General features: G+C 55.9%; 1 protein-coding gene and 1 long non-coding RNA gene across 14 annotated transcripts in view; one reads left to right on the top strand and one right to left on the bottom strand.

Moving 5' to 3' along the window:
• Positions 1-922: 922 nt before the first annotated feature.
• The window catches only part of HOXB3 (homeobox B3), a 53,834-nt gene continuing 28,550 nt past the window's right edge, over positions 923-26,206 (bottom strand). For 3 of the 13 annotated variants that reach the window (XM_051825582.2, XM_051825584.2, XM_051825581.2), the window contains exons 2-5: positions 24,559-24,734; positions 7,423-7,510; positions 4,012-4,616; positions 923-3,232 (exon numbers count right to left, since the gene is read on the bottom strand). In XM_051825582.2, the coding sequence (XP_051681542.1) occupies positions 2,376-3,232; positions 4,012-4,459 (1,305 nt within the window). In that variant the 5' untranslated portion in view covers positions 4,460-4,616; positions 7,423-7,510; positions 24,559-24,734 and the 3' untranslated portion in view covers positions 923-2,375. Of the gene's footprint in view, positions 3,233-4,011; positions 4,680-7,422; positions 7,511-7,600; positions 7,761-8,647; positions 8,876-15,190; positions 15,374-19,736; positions 20,852-24,558; positions 24,735-25,780; positions 26,180-26,206 lie in introns of those variants that run through there. The other 10 variants (XM_070060002.1, XM_051825583.2, XM_070060005.1 and 7 more) reach the window with 10 other exon arrangements.
• On the top strand, positions 7,878-10,923 carry LOC138845952 (uncharacterized). Its single transcript, XR_011383270.1, has 2 exons — positions 7,878-7,945; positions 8,524-10,923. It is a non-coding gene; the product is annotated as an uncharacterized lncRNA (long non-coding RNA).

A 26,206-nucleotide genomic window follows, 5' to 3' on the forward strand; every position in this document is an offset into this window, starting at 1 on the left:
AACGAATTAGCTCCATATTTCAGCCGCCCTGTCTCCTTGCTCTTATCGGCTCCAACGACGCGGTGGTGACATTTCATCTTTGACAAACCCCCTCCATCCTCACTCCCATGTGATAAAACTTTTATGGAACTACAACTAAGAAATGAAGTTTTCCAAAGGATCATGGAGACAGAGCCACACATGAGCCTGGGGACCGTTTTATTTACGCTCGGAGCTTGGAGCCAACAGCTGCCACCCTCCTCTCTCCATCCTCTTCCTTGGCAGGGAAAATCAAGTGCTCTTCCTTCCCCTCCACCCCGAGTTTTTATTTAGTGATTTAATTTCACTTGAGTTTTAAGGTTTGACCTGAGAAGTCTAGGCCTTGGGTTTTGTTATTATTTTTTTTAGATTAATCATCTTCCTTTGTTTTCATTTTAGACCCAATGGTAGTTGGGCTTCAGGTCACGTGACGGCTTCTTTGTAGCTCCGGAAGAGGACTGTGAAGTTTAGGTTGCGTGGAGGCAGCAGTAATCGGGCAGATTTTTTTGTTTTTGCTGGGTGGAGGTGTGCGGAGGTTGTAGCCAAAGAAATTAGCAGACAAAAGGTCAATGAAAGGAAAACTGAGAGGAAAAGAGGCCAGACAGAAACATCTAGAAAGGGCACCCAAGTCCGCTTCTCTTCCCCTGCACCCCCCTCCCCAGCCAAACTTGTAACTTAAACCTTAGCTGAAAAAGCTGGCAGACAAGTCCAAACTCTTAGGAGGCAGTGAGAGGAAAACAGAAACACTGTATTTAAATCCAAGGTCCATCAAGGGGGACCTAGGGATCTGAGCAGGGGGCAAAAAAAAAAGACCAGGAAAGGGTCTTCCAGTTCTCCATCTGTCCCTGGGGGGCCACAGCCAGCAGCCAGGCCTTGCTATCTAAATTGGACCACCAGGACAAGATAAAATTGATAACAGAAAGTTTATTCAAGAATTGTTTGACAGACAACCCTTTCCAGTAAGGAAAAAAGTAACTACAGAAGAACAAAGTAACTTCCAAGAGGGAACTGGCTCTAATTCTACAAATTCAGGACTACACAGTGACAATCAGGAGCTGAGTTCATGCCTTTTAGAACTAATTACAATTGCTCATAAGTACGAGTTTAACATAAATCTACAGCTCTTTCCTAGAGTACAATCAACTAAAATATCTGGTCTTACATGACAGGAAACACAACGTCCTTTATAACAAGTAAATACTAAAAAAGTACAATTTTTCCTTTTTTTCCCTTATATAAATACATAATGTAAGGGGATAAATAATACAAAAAAGAAAATAGCTTAACAGGCTATAACCAATAAATATATATGAAAATGTTCACTAGAACACACGCTTTTTGAGCGACGCTGGACTTCTGCAGGCCCGGGCATCTCTCACAGTTTTTATATCCATTAAAATGTAAACTCTAAGTGCAACAGAAGTGTCCGTCAGGAGGCTGAGCAAGGTACACAGGCCCAGCGGCAGCCCCGCCTGGGACAGACAGTTTGTTCAAATATACCCTGTTTTCACGTTAAGTCAAAGAGAGCAACAGAAGAAAAGAAAAGCGGAGAACCTCCTGCGGCCAGTGGCTTGCCACGGAGGTGGGGGTGGGCCCTGGAGCTGAACCTGGAGGCATCCTGACAACTGGCCTGCGCTAGCCTCCTAACTTCCTGAACAGAAAAAAATATATATATTTCTCATATAGCTCTGACTTTCAGGATCTCTCACCATCCCTGAGCCCTCTGCAAACTGTGACTGACGGCGTGAGGGTGGACACGAATGTCCCAGAGCAGAAAAACATGGGCCTAGAAATGGAGGCAGTGCCCCCCCCCCCACAACCTCAGCTAAATGGGAGCAGACTTGTGGGTGGGGGGTATACTCCCCCGGGGTTCACGTGTGTCTTCTGATTTTCTTAAGGAGAGTTGAGGGTGGGGGTGGGGAGAGAAAAATCAAGATTTGGGGCAATTACCCACAGAGGTGGAAGGTGAGTCAACCGTTTGGGGATGGCCTAGCCATCTTATCTGTGTGTTTTCTTTAAAAAGAAAAAAAAATGTGCTTCTCTGCCTTGTTTTCCTATTTCATCCTTCTCTACCCTGCTCCTCAGCATGGAATTCCAGCTTGGTAGTGCTGGAGCGTCCCCCCCCCCCCCCCCAGGCTGACGGGGTCATCTCCAATCTGCCGTGGAGTCCTCTCCCATGGGTTGGCAGGCAGATGGAAGAACGGGCGAGGGACTTCAATGCAGCCCCTGAGGCCGGGGGAGGGGAAAGAGCTCCCGGGCCACTCGGCCGCCAGCGCCCCGTCCCCTTTTTCCAGACCTGCAGGAGGCCCCTCCTCGCACCTCGCCCTTGACCCCATCCCTCGGCCCTTCCTCCGCCATCACAGGTGTGTCAACTTGGGCGCTTCTTGGATTCTACCCTGAGGAGGAGGTGGAGGAGGAGGCGCATGGTGAGAGGAGAGGTCTGTGTAGGTGGGGTGGGGGTCGCAGGGTCCATGGTGCTGGCTGGGGGCCATAGGGGGCGCCCCGTTGTAGTCCAGGTTCCCCGAGGGGTGGTGGGACAGGTGGTTGAGGCTGTAGAGGGAGGGGCCGGCAGGGGGCGGCAGCGGATCCGAGTAGCCGCCCCCGCCCACGTACACCGGGCTGCCCGGCAGGGTGGGCGTCGCGTAGGCGCCCCCGTTGGCTTGGAGGCCGTGGGGCTCGTACTCCGGTGCCGGGGTCGGGGGGTACTTCTGCGCGGCGCCGCAGCCCTTGAGGGGCGGCTGGTAGCTGGCGGGCAGCGCGTAGGCGTTCTGGTGGGCTTTGCCGAAGGCGGGTGGGGACGGGCTCTCGTAGCTGGGGGTCATGGAGTGTAAGGCGTTCATGAAGCCGGCCGTGGACTGCATGGGTTGCGGGGGGCTGCCGGCGGGGGAGGGGCCCCCCGACGACGAGGCCAGCCCCTTGGCCTTCTGGTCCTTCTTGTACTTCATGCGCCGGTTCTGGAACCAGATCTTGATCTGGCGCTCGCTGAGGTTCAGCAGGTTGGCCATCTCCACGCGGCGCGGCCGGCACAGGTAGCGGTTGAAGTGGAACTCCTTCTCCAGCTCCACCAGCTGCGCGCTCGTGTATGCCGTCCGCGCCCGCTTGGACGCCGCTGACCCCGGGGGGCTCTTGTCCCCTCCCCCGCCGCCGCCGCCGCCGCCACCGCCCCCACCGCCGCCCCCACCTCCGCCGCCGCCTCCGCTGCCGCAGCCCTCTGCTGGATCCAAGGGGGAGGGGTGGGAAGGGGAGAAAATGAAATAAAAGATAATTACTGAACACGCCGAAATTGAATGCATCGTTTCTTAATAAATCCAGGCCTGGACTCCGAGCCCCCGCCGCCCTCCCCTTCGCGTCCCCGCCTCCGCCTCGCCCCCCCCCACCCGTCGCATTAGCGGACACTCTATAATAGTGGCATTTATTAAGAGACCTGTTCTCCTCTCGCTGCCCCAGCTTATGAAAATTTGATCATGTCACGCAGTCACAGCCGCGTGGCCATTTATTTAGGGCTGGATTATTTTTTGCCCGCGCGCTCTTTTCTCTCCCTTATTCCCAACAGCAGGTCTGGGAAGACCGCCCCTCCCCTCCCCACCCCCACCCCAGTCCACTGGCTAACCGGGGAGAACCCTGGAGAGGGGAGGATCTGGACACCAGTGGGCAGCGCCCTGAGCCGTGGCGCCAAGAGGCTGCGGTGCCTGGAGGCCTTCAGCGATTGTGATGAAACCCCACAGTCCTCATACTTCCTAAAGCCGCGTCGCCGACGACCCTGCATCCCCCGCCACTGAGCGCCTCACCTTCCAGGGCGCTCAGAAGTGCAGGTGCAGGGTGGCTGGAGGGAGAGGGCGCCGGCGAGGTCAGGGGTCAGCGGGTGGCGCGGGGGGTGGGGAATACCGCAAACGCGGGGCCGCCCGGTGGGCGCCTCGGGGCCGGGTGCTAGAATAACAGCGGCATTCCTGACCCACACAAAAGCTGCCGAGGAGGAAGGCAGAGAGCTGGTACCTGTGCCGGGGGAGCTGCTTTTCAGCTTGGACGTTTGCCTCGACTCTTTCATCCAGGGGAATATCTGTTTGGTGAGGGTGGAGTTGGAGCCAGGGCCGCACTTGGGGGGCCCGCTTTTGCCGGGTCCGCCCCCATTGCTGCTGTTGCTTGTGGTACTGGTAGGTGCGGCGCTGGGCGGGGGCGAGCCCGGCGGCGCCGGCAGGGGCTCCGGGGCCAGGCCGGGCCTCATGCAGCTGCCGTTGAGTTCCTTGCCCTTGGCATGCGGGGCGCCGTTACCCAGGGACTGCAGCGAGCACGCTGAGCGCTGGTAGTCGCCCTCCAGGTGCGTGGCGGCCTGGAAGGGGGGCTGGGGGGGCCCGTCGTAGCCGAAGCCATTGCTGCCAGAGTACGAGGAGTAGCCTCCGAAGAGCGCAGCCGCCGCGTTGTCGTAGTAGGTAGCTTTCTGCATCGCTGGGCGAGGCCCGGGCAGTGGGTGGCAACTTGCAGGGGCCTGATACCCTCACGACCGGACATTGGCACCCCTGGGGGGTCACGTGACGCGCCGGACCCCCCCCCCCCTTCCCCTTTCTGCCCCCCTCCTCCCGGGTCTGTTCCGACCGGCTGACCTGCGGGGCGAGAGAAGAGACACAAGGCGGGAAGAGGACTGGGGCTCGAATCCATCTTAGGCACTGAAAAGGGAGCTGACATCAATAGGGGTTTTTTCTTCTCCCCTACCCAACAAGTCCAAAGCAGATGCTGAGGCCGCATCCCTAAACTGAAGTGGATTTCTCCGACTTTGCTTTAAGGAAGAACGCCCAGGGGTGCAATTCTACACCCTGGGGGTCACTGCTTCTCTCCTGCCTGGGCACCAGCGGGACCCTCCTCGCCTCCGCCGACCTCTGGGACAGGGTGGCTCAATTGAGGGGATCCTGGGAGACCCCAGAATAAACGTCCTGGACACCCTTCTATGAGCAGAGACCTGGCTGCCTCCTGCCTTTGCCTCCTTCCATATCTGTCCAGGTCTCTCTCCCCTGGAGGAGCAGACACAGAGAGAAGAAACAAGTGCAGCAGGAAACCTCCTCCTGTGAGATCCCCTCTCTCTCTGCCCGCCCCCCCATGAAGACCACCACCTGACCTAGAAACTTCTTAAAGGTTTCTGACCTCCAGAGCCAGTGCAACCCAGCCTCGGCCTTCTGTGGGCTCAGCTGCGGGTCCCACCACGTCCGGTCCCTGTGTCTGCTTGGCCCAGCCTGGGATCCCCCAGCCAGAGGCCACCGCGGAGCCCCAAATGGAGCAGGCTTGTTTCGGTTCCCTGGGCCGGGCCAGTTGGTGCTGTGACCATTTGCCTGGGGCCTCTCCCCTGCCACCCCGCCCCTCTTTCCCCCTCAGACTTCATTTTTTCCCACCCTTTTCTTGACAATCTGTTTTCTTTTATTTCTCCAAAAGAAGAAGAAAAATAATACATTGCATAAGTACTAAACTTCTCTACCAAGCTTTCTTTATTTAAAAAAAGGGGGGGAATTATTCCTGGGGGGGGGACGACAAAGCAATTTGAACAATATTATTTTCTGAGTTGGAAAAAGAGAGTATCCCTGTTTACTGAGGCTCTCTGAGGCCCCCCCAAAAGAATACAATCACTATTTTAATATAGGCTGTTTTTAAAGTATGGCAGAGAAATAAAGATTCAAGCTGTCGTTGGATTTTGTGCATTTGTTTTGAAACTTCTGACTGCATCTTCCCCTCTCTGCCACCCCCTTCCCAACTCCTCATCGCCACTTTTCATAAAAACCCTCCAGGCTGGCCCTGCCTCTGATGTGTGTGTTTGGACAACGTAAATCTCATTCGGGCCAGCTGGTCGACCAAAGGAAACTGAAATTAGGAAAGGAGAGGTGCAGGTGAAGGAAGTCCCTCCTACACATAAATCCCCTTCTTAATGACACCGATTTATACTCAAAAAGGAGCCGGTGGAGCCGAGCTCCCATTGGTCTCTGGGAAGAATTTGTTTCTGGAAATACACAAGGGTCTACAAAGCAGCAGGTTCTTCAGCGAGAGCTGGAGTTCAGCTGACCAGGCTGACCCAGTCTCTTTATTATTATTACCATTAGCCTCTGATGATTTAACCGAAATTAGCTTCTGAGCAGCCCTGGCTGAAAGGGGAATTAATTAACAGGCATCAGTTGAGTTTGTTATTAATAGAGAAGAGAATGAAATAAAAACGTTAGAGGGGGTTGGCTGGCTGGGCCCTGGCTTTATTTAGTCTGAATGATTGTTACAGCAATAACGATGATGATGATGAAGATGATGATAATAAAAATAATTTGACTAGGCGCCTGGGGCCGAAATTCCTGTTGCTCCCCTGTAATAAACCCCAAACCATCGCAGGACGGAGGCCAGGCGAGTGTGGAAAGCGAAGGAAGCCAGAGACGCGAGAGGCAAAGCATGGAGACACGGCCGGCGGGGAAGCAGGGCCGGGAAGGTTTGTGCACCGGGATAGCCCGGGGCCGCCGCCGCGAGGCCGCCGCCGTGGCCGACGACCAGAGCCGCCCGCGCTCAAGGAAGCGAAGAGAAAGCGATCGGGCATCGAAACGTTATCGGCGGCAGGTTCTGAGCACACTGGCCCGGCCAAGAGCCGCAGCCCGCGGGCAGCCGCAAGTTTGGGCGCTGGAGGTAACCGAATTAAAAGGCGCCTTCGCAACTCCGCTCCGGGACTTTGCCCAGCCGGGCTTGGGGCCGCGGGGCGCCGAGGCCCGCTGACGGGACAGTGCGGAGAGGGAAGGCGCCGAGGGGCTGCGAAGGTCTGGGATCCAGCAGGAGAGGGGGTGGGGAGCAGTTCCACCAAGCCAAACATGTCTATTTCCCTTGCCTCCATGTTGGAAAAATCCAGGCTCCATATGGCTCCTCGGGAGGAGGGAGGGAGCCGTGGCTCCCGGCTTCCCCCCAGGGTCTGGCTGGAGAAGGGAGGTGAGCCCCCCAGAACCCCACCTTGCCAGGCACACACACACCCCCAGCGCCAAGGAGGGTAACAATAGCTGGGGAAGCCCCGGGAGGGGGGACAGGCCACCTTCCAGGACTTAAAAAATTAATGAAAGGAAGAAAAATAAAAGAACAAGAAAGGGGGAGAGAGAGAGAGGGGAGAGGTTAGGCTCTGTTCTTAGCAGCCGGAGGGAAATTGAGCCCTGGATCTGGCTGCTGAAAGAAAAGAGAGGAGAAAGGGAGAGAAGCAGGAAGAGAGGGAGAGGGAGAGAGAGAGAGAGAGAGAGAGAGAGAGGGAGGGAGGGAGGGAGGGAGAGAGAGAGAGAGAGTCGCTGCGTGGAAGGAAGCTTAAAGCTTGTGAACTCTTCTTGAACCGAGATTGGAGTCATATGGGCCATAAATCATTGAGACATACTCTCCGCCATTCACAAACTGATAGCCTATTTCAGTCCAGCTTACCTTAGCCACCGACGAGGGGAGAACAGGCAGACATAATATATATTCACATCGAGCCCCAGCGCGAGCGGCAGGCGAGAAATCTCCCCTCCTTGAAGGCAAAGGAAAAAAAGACCACTGTTTAAAGCTGCGTCGCCCCCCCCCCCCAAGCCACCCCGGCTGGGGAGCCCGAGGGGCAGACCGGCCAGAGGAGCCGCGCGGCGTCCGCTTCAATTCACGCGGCTGGGGAGCGGGGGTGCGCAGGAGGGAGGGGCTGGGGGAGCGGCAGGAAAGCCGGCGAGCGAAAGGTGCTGGGGCGGCCGGGCTCGCCGGGCGGCCGGCTCCGGGCTGCGGGCTCCGGCGCGGCCAAGCCGGCACGGGGTGGTTGCCCTATAAGACTGGTACGCCCTACTCTCCGTAACAATGGCCTCTGCTTTTGCACAGGGAAAAAAAACCACACAGACACACACGCTCGCTCCCTCACACACAAGCTCACACACACCCCCACCTCTCCCCCTTTAGCTCAGATGCCTGATAAGGAGAGAAGGTGAGGGTGGTGATGGCGGAGGGGGGGCAAATGCCCCCCACCACAAAAAAGGGGGGGTGAGAAGGAAAGAAGGTAGAGGGATTTTACAGATTATTTTATAGATCTAGAAAAGAACAGGTATGTTTTCACATTGCGCTGGGGGAGGAAGAGAGCCCGGAAGGCACGGAGAGCCAGCGGAGTTCACAGCACCCCCCCCCCACACGACCACCACCGCTAGGAAACCATTATGCTAATTTGAGAAGTAGCCTGGGGAGGCCCAGCGGAGGCCTGGCCTGCCGGGGGTGGGGGTGCTGGGTGCCCCTGCGCGCTCATTCGCAGTTGGAACACCAGGACTTTTTTTCAGTAGTTTCACTCCTCCGGGACTGGTGGCTGGGGCTCCCGCCCTCTCGCTCTAGCTCCCTCTTTCTGAGTCTCCCAGTCTCTCTGCTGCTTCTGTCCTCCTAATATTCCCTCCCAAATCTCTGAGGGAGGAGGAAGGCCAGACTTTTTTTTTTTTAAACACTCCCTCCCCCCACCCCTTTTTGAGAACAGACAACAAGCGGTGAGTGTTGATTTTTAAAAGGCAGAACATCTTGCAGGGGGGAAGGGTTGTGGAGCAGAGGGTGACAGAAGGAGGACCCGGTGCTTAGCTGGAGCTCCAGCCGTGGCTGGCAATGGAGGGGCTGGAAGAACTTTTGGAGAAGTTTCTGTGAAGATTCTCACCTCAGGACAGGCAGAGGCGGCTGAGAGTGATAAGGACATTTGTACTTCTAAGAAGAGGAGCAGAACCGCTTCATCTTAAATGCACTGACGGAAGGTGGCGGTGGTTGTTATTATTATTATTATTCAGATCAAACCCGCTTGTTTCTCTGTGCTTGACGTAAGTGGGGAAAGAAAATTGGAGTTTTCGCAGGGCGTGTTTGAGCGGGGCAGGAAGCCTGCGCAGGAGGCCTGTAGGAGGAAGACAGGAGCCAGGAATGTAGGTGTCTGCAGATTTGGGGTGGGGGTGGGGAAGAGCCATTCCCAAGGGAGGGAAAAGACAAAAAGCACCGGGACTTTTCCCAAAGCAGGAGTGTTTGCAACCCTGCGTAACTGCTGACACGGGGCTTAGGGGAGAAAACAGAAGGCTGCCTCTTTTCTACAAAGGCAGCTTGAAAACTGGTTCTCTCAACTTGGTGTAGGCAGAGCCAGCCGTGACCCTGCGGCTTCCTGCTTCCAAGCTTTTGCCTGCTCCCATCTGGATGCACCAGGAGAGGCGATGGGACTGGGGGAAGCAAAGGTGAGAGATGATTTCCAGCTATTGTTTCCACTCCAGGAGAGGGTGGCTGTGTCCCCGCAACGCTCCCCACCCGCAGGTTTGGCTTTGGGGTGAGAAAGAGGGTGGGGTGGTCCCTGGCCACTTCCTCCAGGCCCGCTAAGTCAGGCCAGGTGGTCTGGACCAGTGGTTTCCTGGGCCCCTGCCTGATTAGGAGTGGGGGGGGGACCTGTGGCCTCCCCAGATTCCAGCAACAGGAGCCACAGGCGGAACCTGGGACTGTGGGGTCCTAAGGAGACCCCACACCTGCCTAGAGGAGCCGCACACTGGGCGGCTGGGGAAAGGGGAGGGAGAGGTGAGCAAGGGAGGGTGGGAGCCATTTTTCTGTGTTCCTCAAGACAGGCAAGTACCTAAACCAGACCCAGCGCTGGGGCTCAAGTCCGGCCGCACCGGGTCTGCCTGGGAATGTGGCTGCAGGGAGTCCGCCCTGAGACCTTAGGCCCTCGTTAGAGACCTGCAGGGTCAGACTCCACATCACCCGTGGGCCAGGGAAGCCAGGGACTCCCGGCCTTGGGGGCCTCCGCAGGCTTAAGGGAAGCAAGACTGGGGAGGGGGTGTCCCTTCTCACCCCAAAAGAAAATTCCAGGATGTACTTCAGACCCTTCAGCCCTCCCAAGCTGTTACTACCGCCGGCTAGCAAAGATCCTCGCGAAATCCAGAGGAGAACCTTGATCGCCTTTTGGACTGCCACAGCTCTGCCTCTAGGAATAAAGAGAGCGGCGAGGGCACCCAGCCAGCCTCGGGCCTGGGAGAGAGGCAGGGCTGCTGGGGCTGCGGGCCTGGAGCTGAGCTGTCGGTGGAGTGTTCCAGAGACGGGCCACAGCGGACTCCTCTGCTTCCTTGCCTCCTCACCCCTGTGTGGTCCCTTCTGACTACACAAGGCAGTGGGGTACAGTGGGGTGGGCGCAAAAAGGAGGCCTGGCGAGCAAGAAAACGAACTTGCAGACAATTTCAGAGAACACGCACCCCCAAATGCGGTAGGAGAAGGAACGGGGGCTTCTTGATTCTGGGTAACACAGCCAATTTGGAATGTTGAGAAGGCAATTAGATCCCAGTTCGTTTTCTTTCTGGCCTTCTTTTTTTTTCTTCTTCTGACTTTCTGGCCAGCAGACTGGCCATCCCTGACCAGAGCTGGGAGGCTAGAGGTGGATGGTGATCATGCAGCCCCAAGAGTGCCCATTTCATCTGGGGTGTGGCCGCAGGCTAGGGACCTTTCAGACATCTGGGGACAAAAAAGCTTGGGAGTCATGGACGGATACCTTAAGGGTTTGGGAAATGGGGGTGGGGGAGTCAGGATTTAGGGGAAGGAAACTTGGGCATTTTGTGCGAGGGGGAGGACAATTTTACAAATTGAAAAAATAGGACAATACTAGTGTGAACTAATAAAGGCAAAAATTAATAAAGGTGAAGATTAGGGCAAACCTTCCCTTCCCAAAATGTTTTTTCTTCTGTGGTTCCCTTCGGCAGAGCCACAGCGCCGGCTCAGGCACCCCCGACCCCACTCCAACTCAGTACCCAATACCAGGGGACAAGCAGCACGCTAAACCTCCCTGATCAACCACCAGCCGCCACCCTTCCAGACAAGGGTGAGATCCCCCTGCTTCCCTCCTCCGAAAAATCCATGGAAAAGCAAACGAAAACTCTCTGTTATCTCAGTCTTGGGACTGCCAAGCAGCCTGCGTCCAGACACACAGCGCAAACCCACCAGGCCCTCTGCAGCTGACACCTGAGAGCCTGGGGCAAAGCGTTCTGGGTCCTAGGCTCTTCCCGGCGTCACTGCCCAGCTTTGTGGCTGCCACAAAGTGAGGCTGCCATAAAGTTTCACACGCTTTCCAGAATCTTCTCCGAAATATGATAAAGATTCCAAAGCTAGGGGGGTGTATGATGGAAGTTGCTAATGAAGCATTTGGATCCCAATCCCCCTATCCCACCTCCCCCACCTCTGACTTGTTGGGGGAGGAGAAGGGGGGAGTGAAAGGAGCAAAGGTGCACCTGGCAGGAGATCTCACTGCCTCCTTTGAGGCCCACCTAGACCTGGATTTGTAAAAAAGAAAGAAAAAAAAAGGCCACTGTGTTGGGAGAAGAAAAACTTAACTGGACATTTCCCCGGTCCCAAGCTTGGGGTCGCTGCCCACTCCACCACCATCCCGCGAGCGAGGGGAAGAAAAAAACAGGGCAGGCGACAAGGACCTGCAAAGTCAACTTGGCGACCACAGAAGCCCCCTGAGCGCGGGAAAGGGGATGGCAGTGCTGCAGCAAAGTCCGGAGCCAGGGACAGGCTGGCTCCGCAGTGGCCAAAAGAGCTGATGTGGATCAGAGACCTGCTCCTCCAGGGGCATGGTCGTGGCCTGGCCAGCCTCAGCCCCATGGAGTGTGGAAACCAAGGTGGGCCGTGGAAAGGGCAGAAGGAGACAGGCTGGGAATCTCGGGCTGCGTGGGGCGGGGGATGGGGTGCTGGGGGAGGGAGGGAAACGCAGGGGAGAGGAGCAGGGGCCCAGTCTGCTGCAGGGTCTCTCCTGACTGATTGGATGTCCCTCTCCCTCTCCGGGTGACCTCTGTTTAGAAGACAATAACTCCTGGAGTAATGACCAATCAGCAGAGGGTCTTGGAGAGTTGCCTCCAAATACCAAGCTCCAAAGTCCGAGTGGGACAGGGCCAGAGTCTGAGGCCGCCAGCCCTTGAGTTATTTTCTCTCTCAGAAGAGGGTTTGGGGTGAGGTTTCAGAAAGTGGATTAGCTGGCCAGGGACTCAGACCTGCAGAACCCCGGAGATGAGGTTCTCACCCATCTCTTCCTACTTTGCCCAGTAAAATCCGTAGCTCATACAACCCTTCCCAAGGCTAGTCTGGACACCTCCCCTCCCCTCCTGGCCTACAAGAAATCCCCCTTCTTTCCATCGTGCAACTGAGAAGCCACCATGCCTTCCAACTTTTATCTGCCCCCAGTTAGGGGAAGAAGAGCCAGAGTAGAGCTGGGATCCGGCACCTGGCAGGCCTTCTGTCCTGGCTGCCCTTGAAGGAGCATGAGGCTGCGGCACCTTCTGAGTGCCCCCGCGCCGCCCAGAAAGAGAGAGCCCCAAAATACCAAGGGTCAGGGGTGACGGTGGGGAGGCACCTGCTGTCACAGAATCTAGGCTCCAAAACCACAACTCAGTCCCTGGGCGGGGGAGGGGCCACCTCAAGGCTGCAGTCTGAACAGCTCCAGCCTAACCCAGGGCCTGACAGGGAAAAGCCTTGCTCCTGAGGCTGAGCCCATCTCCAAAGGCCAGTTCCAGCCCAACTCGCCCCTCTCCACCGCCTCCTGTCTCCACTGCTCTCAGCCTGGGTCCCTTGGAGGAGGATTAATCCAGATTCCCACAGATTGCCTTGAGCCAGCCTCAGTAAGCATCCACTCACAACTTTCTGAACAGTGCCAATAAACATGCCCACAGCACACACAGGGCACCTGTTTACAAGCACAGAGAAGCACCCCAGATTAGATCTGGGGAGAACTCGTGGTATATATTCAATCCAACTCCGCCCTTGTCACAGAAAGGGAAACTGACACCCACTCAGAACAAGGCAGGGAGCTGTCTGGAGTCACACCTGGGGCGTGCCAGGGTGTCTGTGTGAGCTGTGATCTTCCCAGGGCAGAGCCTCAGTGTCCCCTTAAGTAAAGCTGGGGCATTGGTACTGAGAGAGATTTGGGCTAAAGGATCTCTCTAAGGATTTTTTTGGACCAAAAGTTAGTGATTCTCTATGTGAAGATATAAAAGAGAGACACAATAAGCAGAAATAAACTCAGTTCAGACAATAACCGACACCATCTCTGACCAAATGCATAATATTTCTTCTTGGGATTTAAGTGCTTACACCCTACCACTGAGCGCAACTCCTGCCCCAGGCACAGGCGCGTGCACCAGGCTTTCCTGCCCTTCGGAGCTGTGGGATGGGGGTGGGGAGTTGTTTTCTACCCTCATTACCAAATCAAAAGTGCTATTTTTGGACACAGCAACCTGGGCAGTAAATAATTAATTTGTATAATTAGAAGAGGAAGCCTTCAACCAGGCAATCTTTAACCAGGCATCAATGCACCCATTGTACCAGCCTGGCCTTCTCACCCGACCCCCACCTCTGCCCACACACCTACCAGCCGCCCCAACTGCCTCCCCCCCCCAACAGTTGTGGACAGGCATTCCCAGAATGGCCAGCAGCTTCCACAGGGTCCTGCTTCCTCCCAACAAAGTTCCATTCTCTGCTGAGCACCCTCAAAGAAATCAGCTGCCCCTCGCTGCCTGCTTTCCCTACCCCCCAAAGCCGTGTGGGGCTCTGGGTCCCAGCTCTCTGCTCCTGGGAAACAAGAAGCCCACCTCCCGATGCCCCAACGATGCAGCGGGTTTGCATTTCAAAAAACTCCCATTAATATCAATTTACTTCACTGAAACCTCGGGTTCTTCATCAAGTTGATGATTTATGATAAAATCAATTAAATTACGGCCACTTAGGGCCCAGCCGCTTCCTCTCAGATTTCATTGGTGCGGGGCCCAAGTGTCTGGTGGAAAAATGCAAGTTTAGCTCGAGGCGAGGAAAGATAATTCTGCAGCTGAGAAAATTTAATGCAAAACAATTTCCAGGCAAAGCCGGGCGTCTGGGCAGAAATGCAAGAGCCACTCGTTGGCCTGCGGAAATACCGATCCCATCGGAGGGTCAAGACATTTTTCACAGCACCCCCGCCATCCTGCTCTGTCCTACCTTTGGGCTAACTTGCCACCCTCTCAAGCAGACACTCTGGGGGAACTGGAGCAGTGTTGCAGGGACCCCTGCCTGCCAAGGCCAACCCTAACCCACCAATCTCCTGGTCTCCCTACCACACCAGGCCTTTTTCTCCTCTCCTCCCCTCCTCCTCACCCCACCACTCATGCCCATTCCTCAGTCCTCCCCTGCAAAGTTAACAAATTCAAAGTGAAGCTCCCGATTCGTGGGTAGACAATGCATGGGGAGGAAAGGGTGGAGGAGCAGGGGCCAGGGACCAGACCAAGTGCACCAAGCACTGCTTGTAGCTGTGGGAGGAAGGCACAGGACCTCCTGGACAGGGTGAGGGGCCCAGACTGCATCCACAGCTACTCCATCCCTCCTGCTCCCGAAGTCCCAGCTCATAAGCGATCCCGCAATGTACCCAGCAAATCCCAATCCGGGTACACGTGTGCATGCACGCACTCACACACGTGCAGATGCACTGGCACAATGTGCAAACACCCCTACACTTGTGCATCTCTGCACACTCTCCTTACACCTCACACAGACCCACTGTGAGGGGACAGTCGCCACTACCTCCTCACATCTGGGAAAACAAATCCCAGCGCATCAGCCTGGCATCGCCTCCCACCCCAAAGACAGGGGCTTCTCCTGCCTCTGCTCTGTTTGGTGTTTGGTTTCCAGAGCAGGCAGGGAGTAAACACAGCTTCTCTGAAGCCATAAATCAACCGCTCTCCTACCTCCCCGGCTTCACACCCAGCCTCAGCGCATCCCCTTGTAGTTTTGGCTTCAAATAACCCGTTAGGTGCTAAAGGGCTGGACCACGGGAGCAGCTGGACCGTGGGATCTGGGCCCAGCCGTCCTCTCCCACCGCCCTTAGCAGATGTCTCTCACTTTACCCTCACCTCCCGCGGCTCACAACTCGCCCCGAAAACCCTCCCGAGCCCCTAGCACCCTTCCTGCGCAGGAGCGCTCCCGGCACCCCAACCCGACCCGGTTCACCCGCGCACACGTACAGTTCCACATTCCTCCACGCTCATCCCTCACCCTTCACCCCTCTCAGCCCCCACCTCGCCTCGCCTCTCTTCCTGGTCTCATCTTTGTGTTCCATTCGGATCACGGCCTGACTCAGGAGAGGGGCCTGGGGGTGCGGCTCTCGGCGACCCAGTCTCCACCGTAACCAGGCCCTGAGCTCCGGGGCTCAGCGGCCCACGCTTACCTGTGCGGTCTCCCGCTAGGGTGTGGGCAGCGGCGGACGGCCGAGCGCGGGGCGCGTGCTGGAGCCGACTGCCAGGCCCCGGACCCGCGGCCCGGGCTGGGGCTCCGCCGCCGCAGCCGGCCGCATCCCGGTTCTCCAGCCCCCGGGGCAGCCCGGGAGCTGAGCGTCCCGCCGAGCTGGGGGAGAGGCCCGGATGCGCTCGCCCCCACCCCGCCCCCGCCCCGCCCCCGCCCCCGGCTTTGTTCCGGCCTCTGCGGCCGCGGGGCCCGGCGCGCGCGGATCCTGAGCTCGGGGCGCGGACAGCCGGCGCCCCTTTCCGGAGAAGCCGGAGCTCCCGCTCCGCCAGGGCCCTTTGAGGCTGCGGGGAGCCCGGGTCGGTGTGGCACCGAGTTGGGCCCGGGCCCTGAGCGCAGGCCAAGTTGCCAGGAGAGAAGAGTGGTGGCTGACAGGGCCACGGAGAGGCGCGGGAGCGCCCGGGGCGCCATGGCGGAAGGCGGGCGCACCGGCGGCTCTTCAATGTCACCAGCGAAATGGGTTCCATATGCCCGACCCGGCGGAGGAGGGAGGGGAAGGGAGACAGTTCTGGGCAGGACAGGAGGGGTAGGGGCTCCATGAAAGCGCACAGCGATGGCGAGGGGGTAAGAAAGGGATGGAGGGGTGTGTGGCGAGAAAGGTTTGCATTTTCCAGTTCTCTCTAGTTGACTAAAGCTGCTTGGTCTGGTAGCAACTTTCCCTTTTCCTTTTCTTTCCTGAAAAGGTGAGGGAGGGAGGGAGGAGATGAGTAAGGGAAGCATCCGTTGGTTAAGGCTGGGGACTTGAGCGGAGGGATGGGAACTAAAGGTAAAAGTTCCTAGGCGGCGGCGGCTGGAGCGTCCACTCCTTCTCCCTGGCGCTAAAGGGCAGAGTCACAGTTGGAGAGAGAGGCCAAGGGAGGGTTTCTGGGCCTGGGGGATGGGAGACTGACCCCCGTGATGAATTGTCTGGTTAAAGGACTGGAGGAGACGGAGGCGTGCGGGGCATCTTGGCCACTCCCTGGCACTTAGGGTCCTACCCGGGGCGGCCTCACACCAGGGCCTACTCTAGAGACACTTGCTTCTGAGATGACCTCAGCGTGGAGCAGCTTCCTGCAAAGAAAGTTGGATGTGCTAGAAGTCCAGGGGGCACAGAGTCTGGAGGAGCCTTCTCCATGCCTGCTCCCCAGGAGAGGTGCCTATCCCCCTACTCCCCCCAGCCTTTGCTAACCATCTCGGTCCTCTCAGTCCCTATCTCTCCTCAGCCTCTTTGTCTTCTCCCACTCTGCCTCTCTCTACCATCAGAGAATTTGCATTGAGCCTTGCAAAGGACTTAGCAGAGTCTTCAGAAACCACTTCTGGCTTCGCCTCTTGGGCTGTCGCCTGGCCTGCCCTCTCCCTGGCACCTTCAAGCATGGAGATCCTATGTTCTAGAAAGAACAGGGCAAAGCCACTGCTTGGCTTTCCACGTTCCCTCCTCTCACTTCCCTCTGTGGGTCCATCCCAGGCAGGCCTGGGGCTCCTCCTTCTGGGATAGCTCTCTGCCCCACTGCAGGGCTTTGTCTCAGACTCAGCCTTGACACCCTTCCCCCAGAAAGGGAGCCTGCTGCTGGCTGTCTCGCCAGGCCCTTGTCCCTGGCCTTTCCACCCAACTCCTCCAGTCATTAAATGTTAGCAGCTTGCCCCTGGAAGGCAAAAGGGTACACAGTAGGCTCACACACGTGAGGGGAAGGATGTGGTCAGCAGCTTCCCTGGAGCCCTGTCCCATGCGCTGAATGACACAAAAGCGGATCAGAGGTGTGGGTGAGGAGGTGTGATGGGGTCCTGCATAGCTAAATGAGCCAAGTGCACATGTAAGCAAGGACAGGAAAGTCTGGCCAGACTTGCTGATGGGGTAGGCCTACCTGCTTGGCTGGAAGGGGCAGCATTGAAAGATAATGGTGGTCAGGGATGGTCTCCCTGCTTTGTCTCCTGGGGAAGAGTGTGTGCGAGCTGGGGGAAGGGGAGGGGAGGGGGTATCGGTGCCATCTCCTCTCCCGAGGGCCAGAGGAGACAAAGACCTGAAGGGGCCTAGCGAATAAAAGGGAAAAGCTGGGGAGGGAGATGTCAGACATGCCCATCACAGGCAAAGGTAGCTGGGGGAGGGGAAGAGGCCTGCGGGACTGGGGACTGGCTTCCAGCTCTCCCTGCTAGCCATGGCCTGGCCCCAAGAGCAAATCCTTAAGCCCCCCTTCCAACCCCGGTCCATTTGTTCCCCAACCTCCAACACAAGCTGAGTTCAGGAGCTAATGAAATAAATATAGTGTCCACTCTTTCACGTGGTCCTTCCCCCATCTCTATAAAACTTTGGCCTAAATTCTGGAGCACTCATGTGGGGTTGAACTCTCATCACCACCACCTTCCCCCCTCCACTCCCCAGGTATAGGAAAAGTGCTTGCTCCCACCCTGAGTGTGCACGGGCTCTCCACCCCTCAAGAAGGTGGGGAACAGGACAGAAAGATTTGGAGTCTCTGCCCCCTGCTATCTTTGCGGCCTCCTGCAACCCCTCCCACCTCCCCGCAAGCTCCAGCCCCGTCAAACCGCTCCTGAATGCAGACTGCCCAGTTGCTTCAATCCAGGCCAGCCAGTGCCCCTGTCCATCCCAGTCTAGCTTCCCCATGGCTTCCTCCTCCTCTTTCTTCCCAAGCCTTTTTCAACCCAGATCCCCATATTGGGACACTTCCTCCCCATCTATCTACAAATTGCCTATCGCCAAGGATGGGGCTCAGCGCCCACTTGGAGCAGAGGCTGGGTGCCAGCACCTGGACACTGCTAGGTCCAGGGCCTAAGCCGCCACTCCCCACAGCTGATGCCATGAATAATTAACACTTGGATGCAGGCTCGCTCTAATTTTCCTGCTCAAAGGTTTACACTAGCAGACAGAGTTAAATATCACAGATAATAGCGGCTATAAAGTTAGTTGGCCTGGCTCCAGCCAGGGAAGGCACAGCCAGCCACAGCAGCCTGAACCGGGCTGTGGTAAAGGCCCTGGCACTCTGGCCTTTGTGCACCACAACTCTGGGGTGCAGTTCACTTAGTCCCCAGAAACCAGCCCTGGCTCTGCTCCTGCTCAGCAACTTCTCTCCTTATGGGGAGAGACCAGCACCTCCACAGGAAACCCCAGGGGAAAGTTATCAGCTCCCCCCTCCAATCTGCACCCCGTTGGCTCCCTCTCTACCCTCTCTAGGGCAGGGTGCTTAGGGAGAAACACACCCCAGGTTCTGGAACACTCTCCAACTTCCCAGGCCCCCCTGACTCGGAGAACATTTCTGTTCTCAAAAAACTTCTACAACTTCTTCTCCCTCTATCCACACACACACACACACACACACACACACACACACACACGTCTCTGGCCCGCGAAGGAAACTTTTCTTTGTTTCAGGAGGTCGGAGGAAGGCTCCTGGGGTGTGAATCCATTTCCTTGTTTTGTTAGCCAGGAGGGTGGGGAGCCCAGGCTTTCAGCTTCTCCGCTGCCCTTCACCCTTTGCCTGGCTCCATTGTCTCCCCCAATTTGAGCAGCTCCATCTTCACCCCCAACACCTCCCCTAGCCTGTCCCATGCACATCAGCCCTTAAAACGGGAACCCTCTGGCCGGCCCCCATCCGTTCCGTTCCCCCCAGCCTTCGCCTTCAGCCCCAGACATCCCTTCCTCCACCTCCACCTCTCCTGCCCCCGGGGCTCCCTCGGCTTTGGGAGCCAGGTTTGTTCGCCCCAGGCTGGAGTTGGAAAAGCCAAACTCCTGGAGGCGACTGGCTTCCAAAGGAGACTCTGTCTGCTGCTGCCGAAATGCTTGCTCCATCGGGCGCGCAAATATAAATTTTTATATTAGGTCGTGGTCTTTGACTGGGTTTATATGCCAGTAAGGCAATTCTGGTTTACCAAATTTATACAAATCTCGCCTTAATTGATAATCACAGATGCTGCAGTTTAAGACCTCCAGCTATAGAGCTTTCATATTAACTGCTGATATATTACTGTAAATTGTCTGAGATAACCAGCTCCTGGGAGCAGGGCAGACAGGGAGGAAGTGCCTGTGAGAGCCACGCTGTCCCGGCCGCACAAACAGCCCAGCTTCCACATCATTTTCCATGAGAAATGATTTATCGAAGACATTGCCATAAACAACACAACTCGCTCACAAACGCGCGCGCGCGTACACACACACACACACACACACACACACAATGGCTGGCTTGCCGGAGAAGCTGACACCCATATTGCTATAAATCAAGAAAAAGGTTGGAGGAGAGGGAGAGGGAGATGGAGAGAGAGAGAGAGAGAGAGAGAGAGAGAGAGAGAGAAAGAGGAGAAATATTCCTAAAATTTCTATGCGATGCCTCAATGGTTATAAACACAGAGCACCGTGTGAAGAGAAATGGCAGGAAATGAAGATGGCTATTTGTCACATTTTACGACAATAACATTAATAACAAACAATAAATTTACATGGACATATAAGACGCGGTAGGTAGTGAGAAATCCCTTCTACTTACAGTACCCCAGCCCGCGGTGCGGCTCCGGCTGCGGGGCTGTTTTATTGCTGTCTCCCTTTCTTTCTCTCTCTCTCTCTCTCTCTCTCTCTCTCTCCCTCTCCCTCTCTCACTCTCTCTCTCCCCCTCTCTCTCTCTCTTTTTTTTCTCGGGGTACAGGCTTGTTTTTCAAAGGACAGTTGAATTGCACGTCAGAAACAGGGAGACCGAGCCTGCGATTTTCCTGACGAATACATATCTATTCTGCAACCTCGGCATTAATTATTTAATGAATCACGTGACCGGGAGGGGGAAGGGGGTCTTTCGATTTCAGGCTCAAAGGACCACTATGACCTTCCCCTTCAGGAAGAGACATTTTCTTGCAAGATAGGTTCCTCCCGGCCCACCAATGGAGCGGCGGTGAGGTCTCCTGGTCTCCTCGTCGCTCCCGCTCTCCAGTCGGTACCCGCTGCAGCCACAGCGTCCTAGCCCGCCCCCACACGCTTACCCACAGCTCTCCTCTCCTCTCCCCCTTCTTCTGCTTCTGCCTAGTTCCTGGAGGTACAGGAAGAGTCTGCAGGGGCGTCTAGGGGTGGGGTGGGGGTGGGCGCGGAGCCCTTCTCCCAGCCCCTGGACGTCTGCCCTTTCCTTCCAACTCCGCTCTCCCAGCCACTGCCGGGGGGCCCATCCTTAGCCTCCCTTCACTCTCCCTCTTCAGAAATTCATAACAAAATTCTGAAAAGGGCCCTCTTGAAAAGACACGCTTGCTAAGTCCTTGTTACAGATGAACAACCGGAACCGGGGCTTCTGGCTCGCATTCTCCCTCTGCTCTTGCAAGGCGCCTGCTTCTCAGGGGGCAGGAAAGGGCCAGGGCTGAGTCCGGAGCGGCTGAGTCCGCAGCCTCCAGAGTTGACAGTAACCACAAGGGGCACTTGTTCTTGTGGCGCTGTCAAGCGCCACGGGAACCAAATTCTCCTGCCCCTTTGCACACTGGCTCCAGAGACAAAGACCACCGGGACGAAGGTTTCTGCACAGCAGCAGCAGACCCCAGCCTCCCCGCTCGGTCACAGCCTGTCTGGGCTCCCCCTTCCCCAACACACCGGCCAGGACAGCCGGGGATCTGCGGAGTACGGAAAGGCAGGAAAAGCTTGCAAGTCGGCCTGCAGCCCGCAGCCCGGTCTCTGTCTTCCAGGTGTGAGTGCCCGGAGCTCCACTCCATAGACAAAGAAAATTGATTCGTGATCAAGAGCTGGAGGGGGTGCCTGGGAAAGGGGTCACCATCAGGGATGGGAGGAATCCGCCCTCCAGGCCTAGAGAGAGGGGGCTACACACACACACACACACACACACACACACACTTCCACCTCAAATATAAACGTAACCAAACAAAACCCAAAGTCCTCCGAACTTGACCAGTTAGAACAGGGATGGGGTGGGGTGGGGGAGGGGGCACAAAGGGAAGCAGAAGCGACATTCCTGGAAGACATTCCTGGAAGACATTCCGAAGGAAGCCCCTGGCTGCGTATTCCCGCCTTATCCCAGCTCGTGGGCTTGTGGGACCACCGCCGCCTTGGGGCAGGCAAGGCAATCCAAGAACAAACCTCTGTGGGGGTGAGGGTGAGGGGTTTCCCCTGGCTTGTTTGGAGGGGTCTGAACAGAAAGCAACTCACAGAGGGAGGAGGCTGGGGACTTGGTCGCCTTGACAAACGCCAGAAAAACAGCCACCTCCGGGTCGGCCTCAGAGGTGGCAGCTAGAAGCGGCACAGCGAGACCCCTGCCCAAGACACTAGACTCCTGCCCCTGCCCACAGGGTGGGGGCGCCGGCCGGGCCCAGACTCTGTGGGGGGGGGGGCGGTCGGCTTTGATTGTTCAGATACAAAACACAGACTGGTATTGAATTCAGCCTGCCCCGAGGTGGAGGTGGGCCCGCTCCCAGCTCCAAGGGCTGGGATGCTCCAGCACATCTTGGCCCCAAGTCCATTAAAAGTAGACCCCAAAGGAAAACACTCAAGTCTGGGGGGAGAGAGAGAGAGAGAGAGAGAGAGAGAGAGAGAGAGAGAATGAGAATATATGAATATCCTGGAGCTTGGAAAGACAGCAATCTCTGAAATCGAATTATTTTCAAGGAGGAGAAAGAGAATAGCAAAATGGGACGCAGGCACGCCGGGCGGGCTCTGTTAAAATGCCCACGCTTTTCAGATCCTGGGAATGTCCACGTTCAAATAAACAAGCTCCTGAGCGCGAGCCGGGCGCTTTCTTGCTGCCGATAAACGAGTGAGCGTTTAGACTAAGAGAGAGGCGAGATTGATTTACGAATCCGAACGCGCCCGTTTTATGGCCGATCACAAATCCGTCAGCGCTCAACTCACGCTGGGAAACTTCCCAACTCCCTTTTCCACCCAGACCTCCTCCCCAGCCGCCACTTCCCAGGGAGACCCACTGAGGGCTTGCAGCGCTGGGGGCCGCCTTGCCTCCCTGGGGGCCTGAGCAGCCCCCTCTGCCCAGGTGGCTGGTGGAGGGAGGGAAGAGGGGGGTGGAGAGCGAGCGGGGCAGGTCAGGGAGCCAAGGGAAGAGACACACAGAGGTCAAAAGATGGGGAGGCTTCCCTGGGGTGGCCGCCCGCCCGAATCCTCAAAAGTGAGCCCATTTGCACATTCAGCTCTCTAAAGGGCTGGGCTGGGGGAGTGAGGGAAAAGGCCGATCTGGCAGGTGGGGCCTGTGAGGCTGGAACCCTGGGCAGACCCCAGCCTCTCCCTCCCCTTTCCCTTGGGTGGCTCCCAATACTGCAGGCCCTGGGAACCAGGTTGGGGCCTGGAGAGCGTCTGCAGTTGGTGATCTGCCCTTGTTGGTAATGCAGGGCTCCCCCCAGCTGCATGGGTTTTCAGGCCAGGAAGAGTCCAACTTGCCTTTCTGCTCACCCCTGTCCCCTCTGAGGCCTCCAGTCCCTCTGTTCATGCCACGAAGGAGAAGACCCCAATCACTCCAATTGCTTCTTGCTTGAGATAGAGTTCCCAGATTATGGGAAATAATTTACAAAATGCAAAGCAATGCCCCACACACGTCCCAGTGATGCCCGTCTCTCCCAGTCTTCCTCTGCCCAGCCAGAATCTGTCTGTCTGTCTCTCTCTCTGTCTCCCCTCACCTCTGCCTCCCTCTAAAAGGATGCTACTGGTATGGATTTTTAAGATATAGCATCCAGAATATAGATTTGGAAGGGTTCTATGTTTGGGGGTCACCTTAGCAAATCTTCCATCCATCTCTTAAAATGAAAAGTTTCTAAAAACTTTGGTCTAGAGCCGGCCCGGGAAGGATCAGAACAGCCTGCCCTGATGCTCTTCCCACCTCCTCCAGTGAATGGTACAGTCCAAGGACTCTGTGAGTAGCTGGGCGGGATTGGGGACCAGGGCAAGAAAGGGGAAAGATGGTTTTCAAAATACCTTCCTACCCAAAGAGACTTCAGAGCATGAGTGGGGAAGATGCAGATTTGCATGTCAGCCCTAGAGAGGCAGTGGGAGCCCCCTCTCTCCTTATAGCCCAGGGACCCACGCCTCTGGGCCCTGGGGAACTGGGGTTCCAGCCTCTCCACCGCTCTTACCCCATCCCTTTGTCTTGCTTCCCTCAGCTCCCTCCAAGTGACACAAGAAAGAAGGGATGAGCTGGCCTTGGAAGAGGGGGGTAGAGCCTGGCTTCGGAAATGGTTGGGTAGAGAGAGACAGACGGCACCCCACTTCCCTGCCCTAACAGGGACCTTGGGCTGAAATTTTTATTGCTTTTCTCCCCAGTGGACAGTCATACAAAAGTAATCCAGAAACCCCAAAAAGACAGCAAAGAAAAGTTTAGGGACAAAAGAGGGATGGAGGCATGGGGGGGAGTGCAGCAGCCCTAAGACTCTACCCTGCGGAGGTGCGACTTTCCCTCCTGGGCAGTAGGCAGGAGCCAGCACAATGTCCAGTCTCGGAGAGGTCAAGGGGCTTCCGAGGTCATTTTGTGGTTCTAATACCGAGCTAATCGCCTAGAAAACGTGGCCTCTCCATGAACTCTCTCCTGCCAGCCTCCCACATCCAAACCCTAAGTGAGGCCTCAGGGAAAAAGGGCCAGCACATTCAGGTTTGATGCAGAGCCACTGCCTCCCTGCGCCTGAGGAGCAGGGCCCCAGCAGAGACAACAGAGTTCCCAAACGCAGACAGAAACACCAACCCCATCACGGAGCCTCTGGGTTCCAGAAAGCCAGGGGGGCAGCTCAGAGGAAGAATTTTTTTTTTTCCATCAACGCATCTCGCCTGTGAGCTGAGCAGTTTCTCGCTGCAGACAGAAGCACGATATTTGTCTAGAATCCCGAGCTCCTCAACACCAGAAGAGAAAAGGATCGGTCCCAAGCCAGGGCACCGCATCCCAGAGCTGGATTCTCTGTGACAACCTCTCACCAGCCAACAGACAGAGGGGACCCGAGCCCCCTGTGTAGACAGGCAAGGGAGCACACCGGCCACACGTGAGCCCCATAGACACACACGCATGCACACACGCTGTGCAGTGCCCCGCGCCCGCCTGCATCCTCCAAAGCCAGACCGGCGCTGCTGGGCGGCCCCGTGGCCAGCCCTCTCCTCTGGGGCTTCTTGGCGGCCCTGCCACCTCGCCCCAGTCAGCTCCAACACCCATCCAGGACCCAGGCAGCCCTCATCATAAAAGGCAGTCAACCTGCCCCAGGGGCCACCGCAAAAATCCCCGCGCAGACAGTGGAGAAAGAAAAAGAGGAGGAGGCGAGAGAGAGGGTTCTTCTTTTGCTTGTGACAAGAGCTCGTAAAAAAAAAAAACGGTCCAAACCCGCCAGCCCGGCCGGCTTTGTTACCTCTGCACCTCTCGCCTCCTGTGGCCCGAGCGCCGCCGGTCCCACTCATGATGAACGGCTTCTTCCAAACTGAGAGAAAAAAGTTTTCAACTTTATGGTCCGATTTTTCTCCCCTCGCAGATCTGGGAGAGGCGGCTAACAGTTTTTTCCCCCAGCAGCCGGTCTGTGGAGATTTGCTGTTGAATAATAACAAAGGAGAGAGGATACGTATTTAAAGAAAAGAAGTGATTAATGGTTTTCCGTATAATTCTCACATTTTTCTTAGCTCTTGTCTTACACAGAATGACTGTGAACTTTAAGCTCCATAGAAATCTTTTTTTTTTTTTAAATTCTATTCATACCTTCCAAGGAGCAGCTTTGATTTGGTTCTTTTAGAGAGATTCCGGTGGGGGGGGGGGGCATCTGCTTTTTCAGAACTATTTTCCCCCTCTGCTAAGGGCTGTCCCTGTCTCTCCTTGCAGCTAAGACACCACCCCGCGACGCCACGGAAACAAAGCTCGCCCCCTCTCCCTCCAGGTCCAGGGTGATTTTTCCTAAGTCCCCCGGCCGAGCTGCGTTGAATCGGGCACTTCCACTGCCCTCTCCAGCGCTGAGGACCCAGGCCCCCTCGGTTCCCCCTGGCCCTAACCACTCTCCAGTTATTGCCCTGCAAACCAGAGGAATGCAAAATAAAAAACAATAAAATGTGTGGGTGTGTCTGGCTCTCTTTATTTTCAAAGGAGACGTGGGATCAGGAAAAACAAACGACTTTTAATCGCACATAGACTCTCCAGCTTTTTTTGGAGGCGGAGTGGCTGGCACCCTGGCCCGCCACCAGGCCAGATTCCGCACCCCACCCCCTCACCCCCAGGCTGGAGCTCCCAGATCTTAGAACTTCACAGCAGCGCTGCACAAAAGCTGCCCCGAACCCCTTCCCCTTCCCCTTCCCCCATTCCATTCTAGGGGTGACTGGGACCTGAGAGACAGGAAAGCTATTTGGTCCCTAGTCCTACTTTCGATACTTGCTATGAGAAAGAAAATGAAAATTAATACAGGAGCAGGGCTTCACAAAAGAGGCCATTTGTCTTCTTGATTATCTATTTGCTTGTCAGAGTTTGAGCTATGGCACCGGCTAGCTCCTTTGTAATATAAAAATACTCTGAAAACCTGCAAACACCCAGAAACATCTGTGCAAAAAATTAGACTCATTAAAAGCCTTAAACACCTCTGAGGAAAGTGATACCTTCTTGCGCGGGGAGGGAAGAGGCCAGGCCTTGTGGAATCCTCTCTCCTCTCTCGGAACTTTAATAACCAAAGGGCTGTCTGTCTAGAAGGAGACAGCTTAACCGCATTTTATTTGCTTATGACAAATAAATCACGATATGAAAGGCTTCGCCGTACTTAAGCCTCTTGTGTCCTACAGTGAAACATCGGGGACCAGACTCAGCCCTCCCAGTCCTTTCCAACCATTTTTTGGACTGGAGGAGGAAAAAAAATTAAAAGCCCCTAACAAAACACACCCACCCCAAAAGGAAAACAGAATCAGCGACCACAATTTGGAACCTACTGATAGAAAGTCCCATCAGACCATTTGAAAATAAAAGAAAGAAAAGAAAAGAAAAGAAAAAAGAAAAGAAAAAAAAAAAAAACAGGTACAACGTGAGGCCGA

This window comes from Oryctolagus cuniculus, chromosome 17, assembly GCF_964237555.1.
Source record: "Oryctolagus cuniculus chromosome 17, mOryCun1.1, whole genome shotgun sequence".
NCBI lineage: Eukaryota > Metazoa > Chordata > Mammalia > Lagomorpha > Leporidae > Oryctolagus > Oryctolagus cuniculus.